The following is a 24,448-nucleotide window of genomic DNA, read 5'->3' on the forward strand; positions in this document are numbered from 1 at the left end:
CCCACAGCACCCACAGCTCCCACAGCTCCCACAGCTCCCACAGCACCCACAGCACCCACAGCACCCACAGCTCCCACAGCTCCCACAGCTCCCACAGCACCCACAGCTCCCACAGCTCCCACAGCTCCCACAGCTCCCACAGCTCCCACAGCACCCACAGCTCCCACAGCACCCACAGCTCCCACAGCTCCCACAGCTCCCACAGCACCCACAGCACCCACAGCACCCACAGCTCCCACAGCTCCCACAGCACCCACAGCTCCCACAGCTCCCACAGCTCCCACAGCTCCCACAGCTCCCACAGCACACACAGCACCCACAGCACCCACAGCTCCCACAGCTCCCACAGCTCCCACAGCACACACAGCACCCACAGCTCCCACAGCACCCACAGCTCCCACAGCACCCACAGCACCCACAGCACCCACAGCACCCACAGACCCACAGCACCCACAGCTCCCACAGCACCCACAGCACCCACAGACCCACAGCACACACAGCACCCACAGCTCCCACAGCACCCACAGACACACAGCTCCCACAGCTCCCACAGCTCCCACAGCTCCCACAGCTCCCACAGCACACACAGCACCCACAGCTCCCACAGCACCCACAGCTCCCACAGCACCCACAGCACCCACAGCACCCACAGCTCCCACAGCACCCACAGCTCCCACAGCACCCACAGCTCCCACAGCTCCCACAGCTCCCATAGCACCCACAGCACCCACAGCACCCACAGCACCCACAGCTCACACAGCACCCACAGCTCCCACAGCACCCACAGCTCCCACAGCTCCCACAGCTCCCATAGCACCCACAGCTCCCACAGCACCCACAGCTCCCACAGCACCCACAGCTCCCACAGCTCCCACAGCTCCCATAGCACCCACAGCTCCCACAGCTCCCACAGCACACACAGCTCCCACAGCACCCACAGCTCCCACAGCACCCACAGCACCCACAGCACCCACAGCACCCACAGCACACACAGCACCCACAGCTCCCACAGCTCCCACAGCACCCACAGCTCCCACAGCTCTGGTACATCACCCACAGCACCCACAGCACCCACAGCACCCACAGCACCCACAGCACCCACAGCACCCACAGCTCCCACAGCACCCACAGCTCCCACAGCTCCCACAGCACCCACAGCTCCCACAGCTCTGGTACATCACCCACAGCACCCACAGCACCCACAGCACCCACAGCACCCACAGCACCCACAGCTCCCACAGCTCCCACAGCACACACAGCACCCACAGCATCTACAGCACCCACAGCACCCACAGCTCCCACAGCTCCCACAGCACACACAGCACCCACAGCATCTACAGCACCCACAGCACCCACAGCCCCTCACAGCACCCACAGCACCCACAGCACACACAGCACCCACAGCACCCACAGCCCCTCACAGCACCCACAGCACCCACAGCTCCCACAGCTCCCACCTGCTCGTGCCTGCTCCATCAGGTTGGTGGCCACGAGGGTGACGGTGGGAGCGGCCACGGCGGTGACACGGGTGACCTGTGCCGGCACCAAGGGACCCACGGCGGGGTCCAGCCTGGAGGCGGAACCTGCGAGCAAACCGCAAGGGAAGAGTGGGATTTTCCCCTAGGAAATTAAAAATTCCCTTTAAAAGGCTCAGATTTTTTTTCCCAGCTCACGGTCAGCGCTGGCAGCTGCACCTGGGGAGCTCAGGGAGCTCTTCCAGCCTCAGTGGTTCGGTGAGTCCATCTGCTGAGCGCACCTCCTGCCCCTGCTGCAGGGTTAAAACAAGGTTTGTGCTCAGCTCAGCTCCTGGCAACAGTCCCCGTGGATCCTCGGCCAGCAAACAGCGCCAGAAATTTAAAATTAATGAAAACACGGCCCTCAAAGTAAGGAATTTGCCAGGATAGATCAGTGCTCTGCCAGCAGGGCACAGCAAGATCAGTGTTCTCATTTTAAATTACACTCCTCTGGTTTTCACTGTTACCCGTCACAACTCCTTTGTGTCCCACTCCATCCACGGGAATTTGTTTTGCCAGCGCTTTAAAAGTGCAGCTTTATCCAGGGATTCCCATTCTGCTGGGACAGGGCCCAAACCAGGAGCTCTCGGATTTGCCCATGAGCATTATTCCTGAGCCATCAGCGGCCCAGGGCTGCTGCTAGAGCCAGCCCAGTTACACCGGGCTGCCCCTTCCTGCAGAATTCCTGCGGCCAAACCCGGAGCCTTCACTTCCAGTTAACCGGGGACAAGATTTCCAGAAGCTGAGCCACACAAGCCACCCTTTATCCTGCCAGGGTAAATCCAGGTGTCCCAGCAGCTGTCCCCACGTCCCATTTACAAGCCACCATTGCCAAAGTGGACAGACACCTCCCTGCTTTCAGGCAGACTGGGAATAACTCAATTCCCAGCTCATCCCAAGCCGCAGGATTTCCTGCCCCTTCCTCTCCCCAGCTGCTCATGGGCTGTCCAACAGTCCCCATCCCGACTTCTCCACGTTCTGGAACAACATGGATCATTCCTGAAACCTCCAGGCTGTCACAGGAGGCACTCACACGCTCGGAGCGCTCTCACGGGCCCGTGTCCCTGCAATTCCAGGTGCCACAGCGCAGTATCCCACCACGGAGCTCGGAATCCAGCATGGGCGGGGGCTCAGAGCCCACGCAGTGCCCCGCTGCCAGGGCAGGGACACCTTCCCCTGCCCCAGGCTGCTCCCAGCCCTGTCCCCGGGTTCTGTGGATTCCCTGCACCCCGAACTGGAATCATTTCCACAACCTGCGTAACTCTGCGGTGCGATGGCAGCCCGCCCTCGGGACGGGCTCTGCTCTCTCCCCACCCCGGCTTCTGCCTCCTGCTCAGACCTGGCTCGCCATTAGATCATTTCAGCTGCTCCCTTATGTTGATTTATTGCCCAATCCAGGAACAATATCAGCGCATCTTTTGATGTGATGGAAGCAATTATCCCACGGCTCCCACCCGCACCAGAGCCGAGGATATATAAATATATATTTATACACACGTATATACACGTTTCATACACGCAGATGGGGTTCAACTGCTTATTTTAATTATAACTGCTGCTCACCAAATCAGCTGGAATGATTTAAGGCAATCTTAACCTTTAAGGAATAAATATTTATGCTTTGGAGCTCTTTGTGCTTATGAAGAGCGGTCTTTGCAATGGATGGCTTTGGAATACAAATAAAGCCTGGATGGAGCCGAATGTCACGATGCAATATCAGCCTCTGGGCTGAACTGAACGTAACCTGGGCTGGAATTACACCTGAACGTGAACCCACGCTCCGAGGGCTTCGTGATTAAATTTAGGCCAATTGTACCCCGAAACAACCCTGAGGAGGGGGAGGGAGGAGGAAAGGGCTCTTCCCTGTGAAGTTTTGGGTGGTTGCAGAGCCAGGGAGGCCTGATGGTGCCTCTGGAGAACATCTGCACGTTCTGGAGATTATTTCAGCCATTTCCCAGCATTTTCCAAACACAGAGCCACCCCCACTGCCACTGACTGCAACGGGGACAGAGGAGCCAAAGGTGGAAGGGGAAGGGCAAGAAATCACAGAAACACAGAATCAGACAATCACAGGATCACAGGATCACACAATCAGAGAATCACAGAATCACACAATCACAGAATCAGACAATCACACAATCACACAATCACACAATCACAGGATCACAGAATCATGGAATCACAGGATCACACAATCACACGATCATAGAATCACAGAATCACACAATCACAGAATCAGAGAATCACAGAATCAGAGAATCAGAGAATCACAGAAACACACAAGCACAAGATCACAGAATCACAGAATCAGACAATCACACAATCACAGAATAACAGAATCACAGAATAACAGAATCACAGAATCAGAGCAGGGACAGAAGGGTACAGGGAAGGGTAACAGTGACAGAGGTGAGCAGGTACAGGGAAAGGTGACAGGGACAGGGAAAGGTGACAGGGACAGGGGTGAGCAGGGACAGGGAGAGCAGGGACAGGAGAAGGTGGCATGGACAGGAGAAGGTGACAAGGACAGGGAAAGGTGACAAGGACAGGAGGAGGTGACAAGGACAGGGAAAGGTGACAGGGGTGAGCAGGGACAGGAGGAGGTGACAAGGACAGGTGACAAGGACAGGGACAGGTGACAAGGACAGGAGGAGGTGACAAGGACAAGGACAGGTGACAAGGACAGGTGACACATCGAGTCCAAGCAGCACCACCACCACGGTCACCACCATTCCATGTCCCCAGAGCCACGTTCTCAGCGCCCTGAAATCCCTGGGGATGGGGATTCCACCACTCCCTGTCCCAAAACACGAACAGAGCTCCCCCAACACCAGATCCAAACCTGCCCCGCTGCCCTGCCCCTGAGAGGAGCCCCCAGCGCTCATCCTGGGGCGAGCAAAGTGTCCCCGGGCACGGGGAGTTTGTGACCTCCGGGGACAGAAACGAGCAGTCTAACGGGCCGGAGCAGAGAAATCAGAAATTGCAGCCACTGTGTCCAACAGCAGGCCCAGAAACGCCCCCAGACATTTTTATTATTGCTGCTGTCACCTCCTGACCCCAAGGTTCTGGAGATCAGAGCCCAGGGACTTGCTCCATCTAGAAGCACAGTCCATCCTGATGAGATAATTTGGGGCAGTCCTGCCTGTCTGCAAGGGACGAGAGAAGTCTCTTTGTATGAAAAAAAAAAAAAAAAAAAGGAAAGAATTGAGCAGCAATTAAATAAAAATCGACTTTTCAGCAAGCAGGCAGCCTCCTCCATCTCCGTCCAGCCCCTCAGCTCTGCTCCTCAAGGACACAGCACGCTGCCCCTCGAGGCAATCCTCGCTGGGTGACCGCGGGGCTGCCCAGGAGCCAGCCCTGAGACACCTCCCTCCCTCCCTCCGCTCCTCTGCGAGGCCCAGGCACGTCCGTTAAAGATACCCAGCCCTTTCTGAATGCCATTCCGCCCTTCCCCGTGCCCCAGAGCTGGGCACGTGTGCTGCTTCCTGAGCAGCGCTGCCCGTGGCTGCCGGCACGGCTGGCACAGCTGGCACGGCTGGCACAGCTTCTGCAGGGCTCAGCACAGCTGGCACAGCTGGCACGGCTGCTGCTGGGCTCAGCACAGCTGGCACAGCTGGCACGGCTGGCACGGCTGGCACAGCTGGCACGGCTGGCACAGCTGCTGCAGGGCTCAGCACAGCCGCCCTGCCCTCACTGCCGCCCCAAATGCAGCCCCAGGGAGCGCTGGAGCTCAGCTGGGGGATGCAGAGGGAGCCCCTGCAGGGCTTTGGGACGCTCCAGCACAAACCCACCCAGCCAGGGCTGGGAATGGCAACCCGGGGATGCCCTGGGGGGGCTGGGCTGGAACAGAGAGCGGGCACAGCTGGAGAATAAAGCAGGAATTGAAATTATTGCAAGGGCTTTAGGAGACACCTTGGGCAGGGCAAGAGCCTGGCCAGGGCTACAGCCAAGGTGGACACAAAATGGGCACAAAATGGTCACAAAAGGGGCACAAAATGGGCACAAAATGGACCCAAAATGGACCCAAAATAGTCACAAAATGGGCACAAAATGGACACAAAATGGACAAAGGGTCACCAGGTCTCACCCTTTGATCAGTTCTGGTCCATTTGCACACTGGGGTTTCATTGTCCCATCCCAGCTCCAGGCTGTCAGGTCCCATCCTTCTTGTTCCTCCCTCCAGCCACCGCTGTTTGTGCTTTGGGGCTGAAAGTTGTCCTTGGTGTGCAGCAGGAGCAGGATTTGTTTTGTGTCGCTGCTCTGAGTGACCCTGAGTGTGAGCTCAGAGCTGCACCTGGGCAGCACAGAACATGAAACACAGCAAAGATCAAACTCCAGGCGTCTCCTGCCTGCTCCTTCTCCAGGGCTCCAGCCCAGGGCAGCAGGGAGGGGTGGGCTCGGCTCTGTCCCACCTGGGCTGCTCGGAGAGCGCACACCGGACACACACAGCACTGCGTGTGCACAGAATCCCAGAGTCCCACACTGCCGGGGGTTGGAGGGACCCTAAATCCCACCCAGTGCCTCGGCAGGGACACCTTCCCCACCCCAGGGTGCTCCAAGCCCTGTCCAGCCTGGCCTGGGACACCTGCAGGGATGGGGAGTCCCCGCAGAGCCCATGGGCCGCTTCAAAAAGAAGGAGGAGAAATTTATAATTTCTCCTAAAATTTTTTATCCCCCGCTGCCCAAACAGAAACAACCCTGGAACTTTAGGCAGCATGGATGGTTTGGGCAGAATCACCCCCGCTGCTTCGCCCTCCTTCATCCATCCTTCCTGTGCCTCCCCTTTGTTTGGGGTTCCCCATTTTTAAACTGAGAAGGGGATATGGGAATTTCTGCTGAAGAACTCAGAACTCCTTCCCTGCTGCACTGGGAAGTGGCAGAAATACTCCATCCATGGCCCAGGGTGGAGCAGGGAAGGACGGAGAGCTGGAAGGGGAGGGTGGCACCAGCAGGGAGCTCTGTCCCTGCAAAGGCAGAGCTCTCAGCAGGGGTGGCACGGCCTGGCACTGCCACAGGGCACTCGAGGCCACCGCAGGCACCGGGAGAAGCAGGAGCTCCTTCTGGATTTTGGCACAGAAATGTTTTTGGTTTTTTTTTTTTTAACTTCAAAATTGATGGTGTACAAGCCAAGTCACCCCACTGGATCCCATCAGTGGGTAAATCGCCCTGGAAGGAGGTCAGAAAATTAGTGAAGGGTCTTTGGTGAAATGAAGAGGAAAGGCATGAGGCACAGAACTCGAGCTGGAGAGAGATTCGTGCCCAGATAAATCAGGGAACAGCGGGACAGAAGCACGGACAGACACCATCAGTGTTCCATGGGGCACTTCCCCCCCTGGCAGCGCCCCAGGGCAGGCTTGGAGCAGCCTGGGACAGCGGCAGTGTCCCTGCCACGGCCCTGGATGGGATTTAAGGTCATCCCAGCCCACTCCATGACCCTGGAAATGTCTCCAGCAGATCCCAAGTGCTGCTGGTCCCAGCCCGAGCGGGTCTGTTTCTGCACTTTTGTTTCTGCAGGATCGTTTGGGGCTTTCATTTCAATATGCAGCGCCACAACCGCGTCAGGAACTGGTGGATGCCGGAGTAAATTGCTTATTGGAGCGGGAAGGGAAGACAGAGATGGGAAGTCAGCAAGAATTCCTGCAAATCTGCAGAGTCAGGGCGAAGTGACAATGAGCACCTTCTGCAACGAGCTGTGCTGGGGGGAACTTCCCTCTCTGCTTCGTCTCCTCCTAACAGCCCGGCTTTCTGCAATTCCCACCAAACCAGCCGCGGAACAAGGGAGGCTCGGGGCTTCAAGAGCAAAGTGAAACCAAAACAAACCAACCCCCCGGAAAAAAACAACCTAAAGCTGGACTGGCACGTCCAGCCATGATTTACAGTTCTGTCCTGGGGATGCTTGAGACATCTCCTGCTAAAACCAGCCAGGGAAGCGCTCCCTGCCCCGGGGAGGGGCACATGGCAGGGCTGGCACAGGATGACCTTCAAAGGTCCCCTCCAAAACCAATTCTCCAGTGATTCCATGACAGTGGGAGCACCAGCAGAGCCCCACGCCCCCGGCCTGCAGGGCTCAGGGGGAATGAAATATCCCCCAAGAGCCTGGGAGGAGTCCTGCCCCTCTGTGCCACCAGACAGGGACGGTCCTGGGCAGGCACAGCCCCTCGAAGCCCTGCTGCTGCCTTTGGGGAGCCTGCAGAGCCCCAGTTTAAACATTTCTCAGGGGAATTCATTTAGACAGGGTTTAGCATCCCCGTTTCTTCCCTTTCAGGGAGAATGGTTGTTCAAGCCCCTGTGCCCAGCCCCAACCTCCTCTGGGGCTGCCCTTGTGAATTCCCCACCTTGTGCCAAATCCCAATATCGGCCTCAGTGGGAAAAGAAAGAAGTTCGAGCTGGAAGAGGAGCTGTGTGAGCAGCAGAAGCTAACAGAAAGCATTTCCCAGGCTCTGATGAGATTTCCCAGCACAAGGGCTGACAGAGCAGGACTCACCATGACGGGATTGCACCCGACACATCTGATAACAGAAAGAGCAGGATTATCAAACCCCATCCACGCCTCGCCGAGAAAAGGAAATGATGCAAATCCTCGCAGGCTCAGCTCGTGTCCCAGGTGCCTGCTGAGCCCTGAGCCCACAGCTCCAGACCCTGCTGAGCTCAGATCCCAGCTCCAGACCCTGCTGAGCTCAGATCCCACAGCTCCAGACCCTGCTGAGCCCTGATCCCACAGCTCCAGACCCTGCTGAGCCCTGATCCCACAGCTCCAGACCCTGCTGAGCCCTGATCCCACAGCTCCAGACCCTGCTGAGCTCAGATCCCACAGCTCCAGACCCTGCTGAGCCCTGATCCCACAGCTCCAGACCCTGCTGAGCTCAGATCCCAGCTCCAGACCCTGCTGAGCTCAGATCCCACAGCTCCAGACCCTGCTGAGCCCTGATCCCACAGCTCCAGACCCTGCTGAGCCCTGATCCCACAGCTCCAGACCCTGCTGAGCTCAGATCCCAGCTCCAGACCCTGCTGAGCCCTGATCCCACAGCTCCAGACCCTGCTGAGCCCTGATCCCACAGCTCCAGACCCTGCTGAGCCCTGATCCCACAGCTCCAGACCCTGCTGAGCTCAGATCCCACAGCTCCAGACCCTGCTGAGCCCTGATCCCACAGCTCCAGACCCTGCTGAGCTCAGATCCCAGCTCCAGACCCTGCTGAGCCCTGATCCCACAGCTCCAGACCCTGCTGAGCTCAGATCCCACAGCTCCAGACCCTGCTGAGCTCAGATCCCACAGCTCCAGACCCTGCTGAGCTCAGATCCCACAGCTCCAGACCCTGCTGAGCCCTGATCCCAGCTCCAGACCCTGCTGAGCCCTGATCCCAGCTCCAGACCCTGCTGAGCCCTGATCCCACAGCTCCAGACCCTGCTGAGCTCAGATCCCACAGCTCCAGACCCTGCTGAGCTCAGATCCCAGCTCCAGACCCTGCTGAGCTCAGATCCCACAGCTCCAGACCCTGCTGAGCTCAGATCCCACAGCTCCAGACCCTGCTGAGCCCTGACCCCACAGCTCCAGACCCTGCTGAGCCCTGATCCCACAGCTCCAGACCCTGCTGAGCCCTGATCCCAGCTCCAGACCCTGCTGAGCCCTGATCCCACAGCTCCAGACCCTGCTGAGCCCTGATCCCACAGCTCCAGACCCTGCTGAGCCCTGATCCCAGCTCCAGACCCTGCTGAGCCCTGATCCCACAGCTCCAGACCCTGCTGAGCTCAGATCCCACAGCTCCAGACCCTGCTGAGCCCTGATCCCACAGCTCCAGACCCTGCTGAGCCCTGATCCCACAGCTCCAGACCCTGCTGAGCTCAGATCCCAGCTCCAGACCCTGCTGAGCTCAGATCCCAGCTCCAGACCCTGTTGAGCCCTGATCCCAGCTCCAGCTGCAAACACATCCCTGCTGGAGCATCTCTCCCTCCTTCACTCTCATGGTGAGCAGGGAATGTTTGGGCAGGACTCCCGGGCATGGGGCACTGCTGAGGAGCCTGTGGTCCCAGCCTGCAGATCCAGGGGATGTCCAGGCTCTTCCCACTCCTGCTGACCCCTCGGGGATGTGATGGGCTCTGTCCTGCCCTGGGATCACTCAGGCTCACAGCAAGGTCCCTGCCTCGCTCCCTCAGTTCCCTCCACAGATGTGTTCCATCCACAGGATGGGATGGGATCACCAGCAGGTAATAATTAATGAGACAACTCATTAATTCCCTGGGAGCCCTGCAGGGGAGATGTTCACAGTGACCGCCCCCAAGCCAAAGGTCAGGGAGCTCTGTCCTTCCCAAAGGCTCTGCAGCCTCCCAGAGCCCAGCAGGGCTGGGCACAAAACACGGAGCGAATTCAGAGACAGCAAACCAAACCTGCTGCTCCTGATTCCTTCAGTTTGATCTTTGCTGTGTTCCATGTCCTGTGCTGCCCAGGTGCAGCTCTGAGCTCACACTCAGGGTCACTCAGAGCAGGGACACAAAACAAATCCTGCTCCTGCTGCACACCAAGGACAACTTTCAGCCCCAAAGCACAAACAGCGGTGGCTGGAGGGAGGAACAAGAAGGATGGGAGCTCACAGCCTGGAGCTGGGATGGGACAATGAAACCCCAATGTGCAAATGGACCAGAACTGATCAAAGGGTGAGACCTCGTGACCCTTTGTCCATTTTGTGACCATTTTGGGTCTATTTTGTGTCCATTTTGGTTCCACCATGGGTGCAGCCCTGGCCAGGCTCTTGTGCTGCCCAAGCTGTACCCTAAATGCCTTTCAATAAATCTCTATTTTATTCTCCAGCTCTGCCCAGCCTCTGTTCCAGCTCAGGCTCCCCAGGGCAGCAGTTCAGAGGATCCCTGCCCGCTCCATTGCCAGGCCCAGCTGTGGGATTCCCTCTGCAGTAAATCCCAAACAGGGCACAGCCCAGCGCTCCCAGCACTGACTGCAGAGTTTTGCAGCCGTGGTTCCCGAGTGTGCAAAACTCCGCTGGGATCTCCCCAGGCGCTGTGGGAAATGGACCCAGCAGAAAGCTCTCACTGCAGTGCGGGTGCAGGTTTAAAGTTAAAAGATGCCAGAAGGAGGACACGGAACAACAAGGCTGTGCTTGTGCTGTGCGGAGCCAGGCCTTAGCAAGTGGAAAAATATGTTAGGCAGGAGAACAGAGAAGTTTAAAATGAGGCTCCACTACAAAAATGTAAACAATCAGAAGGCTGAAAAGGCTGTGGCAGCAGGGTAAGAGCCCCAGGCTGCACGCCTGATGGGGAAAACCCACCCCTGGCAGGGTTTGAGCAGAGGAACCGGGAGTGAAACCCGACTTGAACACTGCCCAGCATTCTACCCAGCACTTACAGACACAGTCAATTAACTCCGACTCCCGTGGCATTTACCGAGAGCTGGGCACGACGGAGAGGATTTGGGTTGTTTGTCTTTTGTAGCTGCCACCGGAGTATCGATGTTCTCCCTTTTGTCAATACCTCGCTCTTACATCCCAGGCACCGAGAGCCTCTTCTGGAGCACGCCAGGGGAGCAGCTGCTTAACCTGAGCCTGGCCTCAACAGGGCTGGGCTGCGAGCTGCTCCTGGTGCCCAGCCTGACCCTCGGCTCCTGCCCCTGCTCCCCAGACACCCCAAAGCCTCGGGAACGCCCGCTGGGATCCACGGATCCAGGCTGGTCCATGCAGCTGTCTGCATCGATGAGCTCCCCGTGGTGCCTCGCCTTTCAGCACGGACGGTGCAGAGATGTGCAACATCCCAGAGCTGTGCCCTGTGCCCCAGCTGGCCCTGCCGTCTGTTGCCCGCGTTTTTCTGAGTTTTTCTGAGCCTTTTGATTTCCTTAAATGGAGTCAGATCTTTTTAGTTATTGTACAATATTAAGAGCAGTTTTCTACCTTTCTCACAGATGTAACATAAACAAATCCCTTGTTTTTCATTCTCTGTCCTTTGTTTGCATATTTCTAACCTGAAAACAATTGTAACTGACAATTGGTCTGGCCACTGAGGCTGAGGGGTGGAAACCCCAAAAAGCCAATCTTCTGCTAGACCCACAAATGTATAAAAAGTAAAAATAAACAAAGGGCTCTCTTCTCTCGGGTCTCTCAGCTGTGAGCTGGGATCGGAAGGACCTCTGCGAAAATCTCTTGTCTTCATGTGACTGCTTTGTGTGTCTCAGTGACACCCGTCCTCCTCCCGCACTGTGCCTCGGCGAGCCGAAAAAGCTGGATTTTCCCGCTCCAAGGGCATCATCCCGTTTCTTCCAGGGGCTTTATTGGCACTCCCAGCTCCCAGCAGGGACTCACTGTGCAGGGGGCAGGGAACTGGTGCCATTTCAATGGGGCTGGGCATTCTCGGTGCCCCTGTACCAGCTCACCTTCCCTCCGATGTGCCGGCACAGACAGGGAACCAAAACGGGATTTTGCGCTCGATATCAGCCAGGGTAGGAAGTTATCACTCTAATAACTATAAACATTCATTTACTTGCTTCGTTACCCAGCATTAGAGCCGGGCAGGTCGTTCACAACGAGCTCGTTTAGAGCCACTCAGCCTTCCCAGCCCGGCCTGGGGAGCTTCCTCAGGAGAGGAACATCTCATTCCTCTTGGAATACTGCCTGTTCTCCCAGCACTCTAAGTCCCAGGACCCTGATGCTGCTTCCCTGCCATCCGCTCATTCCATCATCACAAGTTTTTCCGAGTGTTTCTGGGCTGGGCACGGCGACAGAGCAGTGCCCGGGAGCAGCAGCGACTGCAGAGAAAGCTGCAGCAGGCAGCGCCTCCCACCCCCGTGTGCTCAGCCCCGCTCCCAGGGATCCGGCTGCCATCCTTCGCAGCATCCTGCAGGGAAGGGCTGCGCCCGGCTTTCGGCTCCCCGAGCATCCTCTGCTCCCTCACAGCTTCTGGTTTTCCTAAATTGTCAGGGCTTTGCTGACCCAATACCTTGGAATTCTGGGGCAGGGAAGGGCTGGGGTGAGAAGTACACAAGGGGAATTGCCACGGAGAGGGTCCCTAAAGGAGGGGAGGGAGCCCAGCAGGAGCCACCCCAGCGCCCAGAGCTGCAGGAGCTCCCCCAGCATTCACTCCCTGGGCTGCAGCCGGTAATTAATCTCATTAAGAGAAGGAAGGAAGGAGTTTGGAGTTTGCACAGAGGCTGGATGAATTTCTCAGCCCAGCCTTTCCAGTAGTGAACTGGGAGGGAAGAGGTTGGCCAGGAGCCACCTGGGAAACGCTGGAACATCGAGGCCAGGTTGGACACTGGGGCTGGAGCAGCCTGGGGCAGTGGGAGGTGTCCCTGCCACGGCAGGGGCGGCACTGGGTGGAATTTGGGATCCTTCCCAACCGATCCACGCTGGGGTTCTGTGATTCCCTGAGGATCTTAGGCTGAGCTCAAGGGTTCCATGGAGCAACTCCAGGGCCCCGTCACCCTCCCAAGTTCTGTGGCCCCTCTGGGACAGTCTCTGCCTCTTTGCCGGGAGAGGAGGAGCTGTTTCCCCCCAGCCCCGCCCTGAACCGTCACTAATTGTGCTCTGGACTCAATCAGCAGCCCCCGCTAACGAGGGACCCACAGACACGGAGAGAGCTCGGACACAAACCTGGCACAAAGCTGGGCTTGGCGCACAGCATTGAGGTGCTGAGAGGAAAAAAGGCTCAGTCACTTCCCAGCTGTTCCATGGCAACCTAAAGCACCGTGTTTAAACCCTTAAATAATGCTGAGAGCTGGGGAACAGGTGGCAAATGGATTATATGGCAGATGGTGCCTTTTTTAATATTTGTGCTGGCTGCTAATTTACAGAGTCCAGAACCACAGACTCATCTCTTACCTCCTTCGCTCCTGCCACTAAAAACCTGCACGTGAGGGAAATAAATACCCACTCCTCGACGGGGCAGAGGGGTGCTGGGGGTTACCACACACCCCGTTCCTTCACTGCCGCAGGTCAGCGCCCGTGTTTGCGAGGTTTAACGCCTTTAGGGTTTCCTTGAGGCGGATTTCAGAGCCTTGGCGTGGCACTGCTGGGAAATGCAGGTTCCTCCCCCAGCAGAGCGCAGGAGGATGCAGCACAGCGAGGAGCTGCATCTCCACAAGCTCCTGCTCGGTCTTTATGTTAAACCTGGCACAGAATCCACACCGCCAGCCAGGCTGCCATGAAATATTTAAGGGAACATTTGCCTGGGAGATGCACGAGCAGCACCACCGGTAGATGCAAGAGGAAGAAAGGCAATAAAAGCAACACCGACCCGAAAAACGGGGCTGCAATTGCACTGCTGGGACCTCCTCCGTTCCCCTCACTGCTGGGGGAGCACGGAGCACAGAAACGTGGGGCCAAGGCTCCTCTCACTGCACAGAGCCGCAGCTGGAGCCTTTCCAGCCACGGATCACTCCGTGGACGGGTTCCTCAAGCTCCAACCTTTTATTCCACATAAAACAGCGTTTTATGTAGCAATTAAACCCAGGACTTTGGTGCTGCTTCTCTCCCGTACGTTCATTTCACCGTCACAAGCGTTTCTGGGCTGGGCACGGCGACAGAGCAATGCCCGGGAGCAGCAGCGACTGCAGAGAAAGCTGCAGCAGGCAGCGCCTCCCACCCCCGTGTGCTCAGCCCCGCTCCCAGGGATCCGGCTGTGATCCTTCGCAGCATCCTGCAGGGAAGGGCTGCGCCCGGCTTTCGGCCCCCCGAGCGTCCTCTGCTCCCTCACAGCTCCGCTTCTGGTTCTCCCTCACAAAGCGTAAAATGAATTGTATTAAAAAGGAATTTTCAGAAGTGCCCGCTGCCCTGTGCGCACTCTCGGTTCCCCTAAATTCCTGGTGATTTGTTTCAAGGGAATTCCAAGGAATCTCCTCTGTGAGGATGGAAAAGCAGCAGAGCCTGGATCCTCACCTGCCCCGTGCCCTTCCCACCTTGTGTTATTCCCAAAGGCACTAATTAGGCTGCCAGGAATTAACTGTAAGGCTGCAAAACTAACCATAATCAAAGGTCTAAAACAATAAATATTCACTCCTGGGGCTATTGATTGAGCAAATCCCTGACAGGAGACACAGCACTGCACAAGGAAGGAACAGGACACTGAGCTCTAGGAGAATCAATTAACAGGGGATAATCAATTAACTGGGCTAATCACACACACCCACAATCTTCAGCCTCCCAGGCACCAATAAACACAGAGACCAAGGCTGGAAATAACTTAATTTGGGGGGTTTAAGTTAATTGCTACTGTGGGCCCGTGGCCTTTGATAAACTTTAGACAAGGGGAATCTGGAGAAGGTCATTAACCCCAAAATCCCAGGACATTAACCCCAAGGTCCCAGGTCATTAACCCCTGGGTCCCAGGTCATTAACCTCAGGGGTTCCAGGTCATTAACCCCAGGCTACAGGTCATTAACCCCAGGGTCATTAACCCCAAAGTCACAGCTCATTAGATCCAGGGGTTCCAGGTCATTAACCCCAGGGGTTCGAGGTCATTAACCCCAAAGCCCCAGGTCATTAACCCCAGGGTACAGGTCATTAACCCCAGGGGTTCCAGGTCATTAACCCCAGGGTACAGGTCATTAACCCCAGGGGTTCCAGGTCATTAACCCCAGGGTACAGGTCATTAACCCCAGAGCCCCAGGTCATTAAACCCAAGGTCATTAACCCCAAAGTCACAGCTCATTAACCCCAAAGTCCCAGGTCATTAAACCCAAGGTCATTAACCCCAAAGTCACAGCTCATTAACCCCAAAGTCCCAGGTCATTAACCCCAGGGGTTCCAGGTCATTAACCCCAAAGTCCCAGGTCATTAACCCCAAAGTCCCAGGTTCATTAACCCCAGGGTACAGGTCATTAACATCAAGGTCACAGGTCATTAACCCCAAAGTCCCAGGTTCATTAACCCCAGGGCCCCAGGTTCATTAACCTCAAGGTCATAGGTCATTAACCCCAGGGTCCCGGGTCATTAAGGGGATGCTAATGAGTGCTGAGCCATTCAGAGTGTGCTGTTTGATCACACACGCACCCGGGCAGAGCACGGGGACGGATCAGGGACAATTCTGGCACTCCAACCCTCCCTGGGCAGTGCCAGTGCCTGAGCTCCCTTTCCATGGGGAAATTCCTGCTGCTGTCCCCCCTGAGCTCCCTTTCCATGGGGAAATTCCTGCTGCTGTCCCCCCTGAGCTCCCTTTCCATGGGGAAATTCCTGCTGCTGTCCCCCCTGAGCTCCCTTTCCATAGGGAAATTCCTGCTGCTGTCCCCCCTGAGCTCCCTTTCCATGGGGAAATTCCTGCTGCTGTCCCCCCTGAGCTCCCTTTCCATGGGGAAATTCCTGCTGCTGTCCCCCCTGAGCTCCCCTGGCCCAGGCTGGGGCCGTTCCCTCTGCTCCTGTCCCTGTTCCTGGGAGCAGAGCCCGACCCCCCGGCTGTCCCCTCCTGTCAGGAGCTGTGCAGGGACACAAGGTTCCACTGAGCTTCCTTTTCCTGCCCTGGTCCCCAGCCCAGCTCTCACCCCGGGGGTTTCTCAGTGCCTGCACTCACAGCTGGGCAGGCTCCAGAACCCCTGGGGTCAGTTCCTCATCAGAGCTCTCCCACGAACGCCCGACCAGAACTGCACCTTCTGCAGAATTCCACCCCCCTGTGCCTTGCTGTGCTACACTTCAATTACCAAAAAGGTGCAAAACGCGCCCTCGTTTGCATTCTAACTTAATTGGCAGGTAACTGTGCTAAAAATAGCCCCAAGCATGAACATTGCTCTAAAGATTCCCAATCAGCCAGAGCTGCCCAGCAGGGCAGGGACGCCCCAGCGCCTCCTCAGCTGCCACCTTCAGAAAGCTTTCACTCCACACCCAGAAAAGAGAGGTTGTTTCCATTTTTCCAGGCAGCAGCCACACCTCAGGCGCTGGGAAAAGACCCAGGCTGTGCCCTGTCGCTACAAACACCCGGAGGTTCTGCTCGGGGCTCCACCAGCCAGTGCCCCACGCTGGGCTGACTCCCCGTGAGCGCCCGTTTCAGCCGGGGCTGTGCCGCTGGGCTCACAGGATTCCCCACAGAACCCCCGGAGGGGAGCGAGGAGTTCATGGGGCGCCCCGAAACGTCACCGGGACAGAGCTCTGAAGGCGCTCCTGGCACACGGAACGCCCAGATTCCAGCCCAGCAGTGCCCCAGCATCCCCCAGCATCCCCACACGGCCCCGAGCTGCTCCCGGGACGCAGCAGGGACTCACCTGGGAAGGGCGAGGCCAGGAGCGGGACCTTGATGGGGGACAGGGTGAGGAGGTGGCAGGGCTGCAGGCTGGGCCCCGGGGGCGCCTCGGGCTCCAGGGACACCAGTGCCAGGCTCTGGGTGCCACCCACGGCTTTAAGGCTGTTCTGGCATCCGCCTGTGGGAGAGAGAGACCAGCGTGAGCTGCCGGGGAGGGCAGGGGCCCTGGGGGGAGCGTGTGCCCAGCGCCCTGAATCGTGACAGCAGATGGAACAGGAGGGTCCCCGCTGGCCCCACGTGTCCCCCGAGGGACGCCGGAGCCCGGGCAGGGCTTACGTGGGGTTACAATCTGCTTATTGTGCTCAGTTCTGGTCTCCAGAGCTCAGCAATCACGGGATCATTTACAGTGGGAAGGAGCTGCAGGGTCACCCAGACGAAATCCTGGAAAACCCACCCTGTCCCCAGAGCTCTGAGTGCCACCCCCAGGAATTCCTGGGATGGGGATCCAAACCTCCCTGGGCACTTCCAGTGCCTGAGCTCCCTTTCCATGGGGAAATTCCTGCTGCTGTCCCCCCTGAGCTCCCTTTCCATGGGGAAATTCCTGCTGCTGTCCCCCCTGAGCTCCCCTGGGCATCCTGAGGCCGTTCCCTCTGCTCCTGTCCCCGTTCCCTGGGAGCAGAGCAAAGGAAGAAAGCCAAGGAGCCACTGGAGAGGGTCCAGCAGAGGCCACAGGGGTCACTTTGGGACTGGAGCATCCCTGGGATGAGGAGAGCCTGTGGGAGCTGGGCCTGCTCAGTCTGGAGAAGGGAAGGCTGAGAGGGGATCCCATCGATCCATACCAATCCCATCGATCCATACCAATCTCCCCAAGGGCTGGCACAGGACGGTGCCAGACTCTGCTCAGCGGTGCCAGAGCCAGGACAGGGAGCAATGGCCAGGAACGAAACCCCAGCAAGTTCCAGCCCAAGGTGAGAAAGAACTTCTGTCCACGGAGGGGCAGAGCCCTGGAACGGCTGCCCAGGGAGGGGCTGGGCTCTCCCCCTCAGACATTCCAAACCCTCCTGGACACGCTCCCGTGCCACCTGCTGCAGGTGACCCTGCCCGGGCAGGGGCCTGAACTGGATCATCTCCAGAGGTCCCCTCCAGCCCCAGCTGTTCTGTGACTGAGGTGTTTCCACAGCACTCCCAGAGCCCCTCTGCTGACGGTGATTCCAAGGCCCCAGCTCGTGGCTGGAGCGTTTTCAGCCATGAAACCCCACGGATGTGAACTTCCCACATCACCAGAACCCGGAGGGACCAGGCAGCAGTGACTCACACACAAACTGTGCAGAGTTATTAAATTTAAATGAAAAAAAACTTCATAAAAAAGTCAAATAGTTGAACACACGGAACACAGTTATTCTCAGCTTCCCTAAGTGCCACTGTCTGATGCCAAATCTGAATTTATTCCTTGTTATATTAAGCACCCACTGCTCCCTCACCTGCCTGGCTGCTCTCCTGTGTCCTGCACACAAATCCCCGCGTTTGACAAGCTCTGCATCCCATCTCCTTCATCCCAAAATCTCAGCAGGACACTTCGTGGAATCCCTGAGGCTGGAAAATCCCTCCCAGCCCATGGAGGCCAGCCTGTGCCCATCCCCAGCCCAGAGCTCCGAGTGCCACCCCCAGGAATTCCTGGGACACCTCCAGGGATGGGGATCCAAACCTCCTTGGGCACTTCCAGGGCCGATGGAATGTCCCAAAGCAAAGCTCAGGCTCCCTCCAGCCCCTGCTCCAGCCGCTCCCCAGCCTGACAGCGGCAGGGAAGACCTTCAGCGCTCAACCTCGGCTAATTACGTTAAATAAACAACAACGGGAGCCATAAAGCTCTTGAGGAGCGAAGCAAATCCGACAAACAGCAGCTGTTCCTCCCTCCACGCTGAGCTCGGGATTCAAAAATTAAGCAATCATCAGCTTATTACGGCATCCAGCGAAGCTCTCACATCCTGCAGGCGGTGGGAGACAGCCGAGGCTCCAAAATCCCCCTCTGATCCCACTCCTCACTCCAGCCTTTGCCACTCTGAGCTTTCTCCTTGCCTGCATCCCGGCAGGGAAGACAGGGAATGGCTGTTTGGGAAGGGGGAGGCAGCCCCCTGCCGCAGCTCCAGGCAGGAGAATCACAGCAGGGCCTTGGATAAGAGATCAGGATCAGGGAGTGGGCTCCCAGCTTTGTCCCAGCCCTTTACAAACAATTATTTCCCAACAAAACAAGCCCGGCATTAGCAAAACACAAGTTCAACATTTTCAGCCCGTTATCTCTACAGTCATTATCCCTCCGTGCCAAGGAACACCTGCCCTAAGTAAGAGGCACACAGGCCAAAAAACCTCACAAATATTGATGTTTTGATCACTCAGCAATGGAGAAATGAAAACAGATTTTTTTTTTTCCCTGCCAGAGCAACAATGGAAATTTAAAAAAAAAGGAAAATAAAAAAAAGCATCAGTGTTCAACCAACCCGATGTTAACTGCGAGCTCATTGTTCATTCGCCTGGGAAGTCAAACAAGCCTTCAGCGAGGTCAAACACCTGCCCTCCAAGAGCCTGTGCTCGTTCCCAATTCCAGCTGTCTGCTGCCGGGAAAAACCCCCGGAACCTCTCCCGCAGCTGCTGTGGAAGCTGCTGCCGTCTGCAAGCGCCCCGGCTCCGTGGCTTCCCGCAGGGCACGGCAGCGGAAGGGTTCTTTACTTCTCGCTGATTCCCTTCTCCTGGAGAGGAGGAGGCGATGTCCCCGAGGAGCGCAGGACAACGGGATGATAACGCGAGCCTGCGCCCAGCGCCGCGCCCGGAGCCGGGCGTCCTTGGCAAACCTTCACCGCTGGGCTCAAAGAGAGCTTTGGGTGGTTTCCCCTGCTCTGGTGAAGCTCTCTGTCCTTCCCTCCTGCTGAACAATTCCACGGAGGAAGGGCCATCCCTGCGGTGTCAGCGCCGGGGAGGGAGCACAGGCAGCGGCCAGCGGGGTCCCGCGCTGTCCCGGCTCAACAACACCGCACAGTTCATCCCCCAAACGCTGCACAACACTGCCCAGGATCCCCCGGAGCTGGGGGCTTCCAGCTGGCTCCTTCTCCTCCCAAACAAACCAGATCTGGATGAGAGCTCTTCTCAAACGGGCCTCGGAAGGGTTTGGAGTTGGCACAATCACCCCGCATTTACAGCGGGGGTTTCAAAAGCCCAACGCCGTGAAAAGAGGAGTGAAATGCCATCACTGATATCCCAGTGACGGGGAAGTGCAGGGGCTTCTCGGTGTTTTCCCCAGATGTGTCTGTGCCAGGTCATGGCACACCCTGGCAGGGAGGTGAAAACTTTTCCTCTAAATCCTCTGGAAAAGCCCTCCAGGAGCACCAAACCCTGCACCCCATCCCCACCCTGTCCCCAGAGCGCTGAGTGCCACCCCCAGGAATTCCTGGGACACCTCCAGGGATGGGGATCCAAACCTCCCTGGGCACGTCCTGTCCCGAAACCCATCATCATCATCATCATCATCATCACCACCACCACCTGGCACTGGTCCTGCTGTGACAGGAGCTCCCAAAATCTCCTGTGGGAGGGAACTCTGTGCCTGCATCCAGCCCCTCAGAGCCCCCCAGCCCAGCTGATGGCTTTAAGCAGAATTTTCTGTATTTTCTGTATTTTTTAAGAGGGATTCTCTGCACCTTTAAGCTCTGAAGTCTTCAAGTAGAATTTTCAGTATTTTGAAGTCGGATTCTCTTCATCTTTAAGCTCTGATGCCTTTAGGCAGAATTTTCACTGTTTTTAAGAGGGATCCTCCACCTTTTTGAGCTCAGGTGGGACTGAGCCTTTTTGGGACTTCAGGCGCAATTCGCTGTCCCTTCCTTTGACCTCGGTGGCAGAGGGAGCCCGAGGGTGCCGCTGTCACCCACAGCAGATGTTCCCAGATGTGCCAAACAGCCGCTGCTCCGTGGTTACCGGGAGCTTTGTGCCTCACAACCCCTTGGCCATGGTCTGGCACCGACCTGGGCTCTGTCAGCCTGAGCTGATCCTGGCTCACATCCGAGGGAACACCTCCCCAGAGACCCCAGAGACCCCCGAAGGGCCCGGGCAGGATTCTGCAGGAGGGAGGGGGTGCGGTGACGTGTACGAGACACGGGTGTGCGCGGATTTCAGTGGGGAAATGCGGATTTGTGGAGAGCTTTCGCCCCGTGTGCAGTAAAGGTCTCCTTTCTCAACCTGGGCCTTTGTCTGCGTTTAGAATTCCTGAAAAACTCTGAAAACCTCGATATACTGCAAAGGGAAACAGGGATATCCCACAAAGGGAAACAGAGGGATATCCCACTGTAAGGGGAAATAAACAGGAATATCCCACAAAGGGAAACACAGAGATATCCCACAAAGGGAAATAAACAGGGATAACCCACAAAGGGAAATAAACACACCAATAGCCCTGGAAAGGGAAACACACACAGGGATGTCCTTGCTCTCCTGACATCCCTGCTCCCCTGAAATCCCTGCTCCTCTCACACCCCTGCTCCCCTCGCATCCCTGCTCCCCTCACATCCCTGCTCCCCTGAAATCCCTGCTCCTCTCGCATCCCTGCTCCCCTCACGTCCCTGCTCGCAAACAGACCGGAGCCTCTGGAGAAACAGAACCGTGAAAGGGGCACTGGAGCAGGAGCCACGAGGGGTCGGTTTGGATTATTGGCTTTAAGGCATCCACGGCACCGTGTGGCAAAAGCTGAGAGGCCAAGAATGCTGATAATGGGTTGTGATTAGGAAACAGTTTGGGTTCTGAGTGTGACGGCGTGAATTGTAACATCTGCACCGTCTCACCCTTCTCATGAGACTGAGAATGGAATAAATGTCTTTAAACACCTCATGGTTGTCCCATCTGTGGGTCAGTAAAGGGCATCATCCCACACAAGATGAGCTGTAAGGCCCATCCCAACCCCAGCCATCCCACAATTCCATGAAAACCTTCCCAAATGCAGGCATGAGGACACCCCCTTGGCCAGGGAGCACTGGTGGCATGTTCCTGAGAGCCAGGAGTGCCAAAGTGCCCCAGCACAGCTCCAAATTACACCAGCCACTGTCCTGTGCCACAGGGCTCCAGCTTCCACTGAGGGATCCACCACGGGTCCTGCCAGGGTTCCCTCACCCCGTCCAGCTCACAGGGACACGCAGGACACTCCCAGCTGGATGAAAGCCTGACTCCTACCTCGTTTTAATCTCAGATGTGAAGATCTTGGTTTTGTTCTCTGGCTACGCTGTGCATTTCTCCAGCTGAGCTCTTTGGTTTGTCCTTACACTTCCTGTATGAGTGGATCCACTGCTGTTCATTAATTCTCAAGTAGTTTTTTAGGATTCCAGGTAAAGAGGAATCTCAGCTTCGTTGGCAGCTTCCTATGAACTGATAACCTTGTGACTCCTCCCAGTCGGCATCTTCATCCTAAGAGAAACCTCGGAGAAAAGGAAGAAAAGGAGCGTCTGCAAGTGTTCTAGGGGTCTGCTCAGGTGCTAAGGGCTGCTCAGTGGCACGGGTCGCTCAGCCGGCAAGGGTTCTTCAGGTGACACGGATTGCTCAGGTGACAAGGGTTGCTCAGGTGACAAGGGTCACTCCGGTGGCACGGGTCTCTCAGATGACAGGGGTTGCTCCAGTGACAAGGGTCTCTCAGATGGCACAGGTCGTTCAGGTGACACAGGTCACTCAGGCGACAAAGAGTGCTCAGGTGGCACGGGTCTCTCAGATGGCACAGGTCGCTCAGGTGACAAGGGTCACTCCGGTGGCACGGGTCTCTCAGATGGCACAGGTCGCTCAGGTGACAAGGGTCACTCCGGTGGCACGGGTCTCTCAGATGACACAGGTCGCTCAGGTGACACAGGTTGCCAAGGTGGCACGGATTTCTCAGGTGGCACGGGTTGCTCAGATGACAGGGGTCTCTCAGATGGCACAGGTCGCTCAGGTGACAAGGGTCACTCAGGAGGCACAGGTCGCTCAGGTGGCACAGGTCGCTCAGGAGGCACGGGTCTCTCAGGTGGCACAAGGTCACTCAGGTGACACAGGTTGTCCAGGTGGCACAGGTCGCTCAGGTGACAAGGATTGCTCAGGCAGCATGGGTTGCTTAGTGGCACGGGTCACTGAGATGGCAAGGGTTGCTCAGCTGACACGGGTTGCTCAGGTGGCAAGCGTTGTTTGGTGGCACAGGTTGTTCAGGTGGCACGGGCTGCTCAGATGACACAGGCTGTTCAGGTGGCACCGGTCACTCAGGTGACAAGGATTGCTCAGGTGGCACGGGTTGCTCAGATGGCACAGGTCGCTCAGGTGACACAGGTCGCCAAGGTGGCATGGATTTCTCAGGTGGCACAGATTTCTCAGGTGGCACGGGTTGCTCAGATGACAGGGGTCTCTCAGATGGCACAGGTCGCTCAGGTGACAAGGGTCACTCCGGTGGCACGGGTCTCTCAGGTGCCACAGGTCGCTCAGGTGACACATGTCGCCAAGGTGGCACGGATTTCTCAGGTGGCACAGGTTGCTCAGATGACAGGGGTTGCTCAGGTGACAAGGGTCACTCTGGTGGCACGGGTCTCTCACCTGTCACGGGTCGCTCACCTGGCACGGGGCACCTCGTCCTGAGCCCCCCACAGCGCCAGGAGCACAGCCCTGCTGATCCCTCCCTCCCAGAAGCACCGGCGCCCTGCAGACCCATGGCGATCCGCTCCCCCGGGCAGCAGGCAGGGACCGCTGCCAGGGCAGGGACCGCTGCCAGGGCAGGGACCACCCGTCCCTCAGGAGCACGGGAGCCCAGGCGCTGCATTCCTGAGGACGGGAGCTGCTGCTTGTCGCAGTGACCCCTCGGAGAGCTGAGGCTGTGACATGGTGCGCACTGGCCTCGGCCAGCCCCCGGGTCACTGCTCTGGCTGGGGAAGGCTGCAGCTCCGTTGAGAAAACAATTATATCGTTACTGATAACCGGGGAAGGCAGAGCGGCTCCCGGAATGAACCCCGCACAGAAACCTGATTAACTTCCCCTTTATCCCACTTAGCCGAGCAATTTGCTCCCGGGATTTTTATTACTCTTCACATTAAGTGCAGATATTACACAGGAACGCTTCCAGCGCTGCCATAACACCTGGAGAAGCAGCTCCCGGTCCTGGCTGCAGGACAGGGATGGGGTCACCCCGCAGGAATGTCCCTCGGGAGCTCTGGAGTCCCCACACGGCCTGGAGTGGCATGGATTGGCACCGGCCACAGCAACACCTCCAGGATGGGGAGGAATTCTTGTCTGGCCCTGGCACAGGGTGCCCAGAGCAGCTGTGATCCCTGGCAGTGCCCAAGGCCAGGCTGGACACTGGGGCTGGCACACTCTGGGACAGCGGGAGGTGTCCCTGCCACGGCAGGGGTGGCACTGGGTGGGATTTGGGATCCCTCCCCCCCAAAACCATTCCAGGATTCAGTGACCCCGTTATTTACAGAGGTGGTTGGGGGTTTGAGCTCCTCCCTGCGCTTCTCCCACCCCCAGGGAGCTCAGCTGGCAGCCAGCCCTGAGGCTGGAGGCAGAGCAGGCTCCAGTCCTGAGCAAGCAGCCATGGCACGTGCGCTGTCCTGGGGCAGGAACCCTTCCCCTCCCTCCCGGGGCTCCCTGCAGCCCACAGAGGTGGCACCAGGCTGGCAGTGTCCCTGTCCTGCCTGGCACTGCCCCTGAGCTGCTCCCAGGAGCGCTCTTGCCTCGTATCTGCCATTTCACACGTGATAAAATACGCTTGAGCACGTTCAAAACACGGAAAT

General features: G+C 57.4%; 1 protein-coding gene across 1 annotated transcript in view; it reads right to left on the reverse strand.

The window, feature by feature from the left end:
* The window catches only part of TCERG1L (transcription elongation regulator 1 like), a 50,806-nt gene that overhangs the window by 20,932 nt on the left and 5,426 nt on the right, over positions 1-24,448 (reverse strand). The window contains exons 4-5 of the mRNA XM_040072007.2: positions 16,696-16,851; positions 1,458-1,583 (exon numbers count right to left, since the gene is read on the reverse strand). Coding sequence (XP_039927941.1) covers positions 1,458-1,583; positions 16,696-16,851 — 282 coding nt within the window. The remainder of the gene's footprint in view (positions 1-1,457; positions 1,584-16,695; positions 16,852-24,448) is intronic.

This window comes from Hirundo rustica, chromosome 8 (assembly GCF_015227805.2).
Source record: "Hirundo rustica isolate bHirRus1 chromosome 8, bHirRus1.pri.v3, whole genome shotgun sequence".
NCBI lineage: Eukaryota > Metazoa > Chordata > Aves > Passeriformes > Hirundinidae > Hirundo > Hirundo rustica.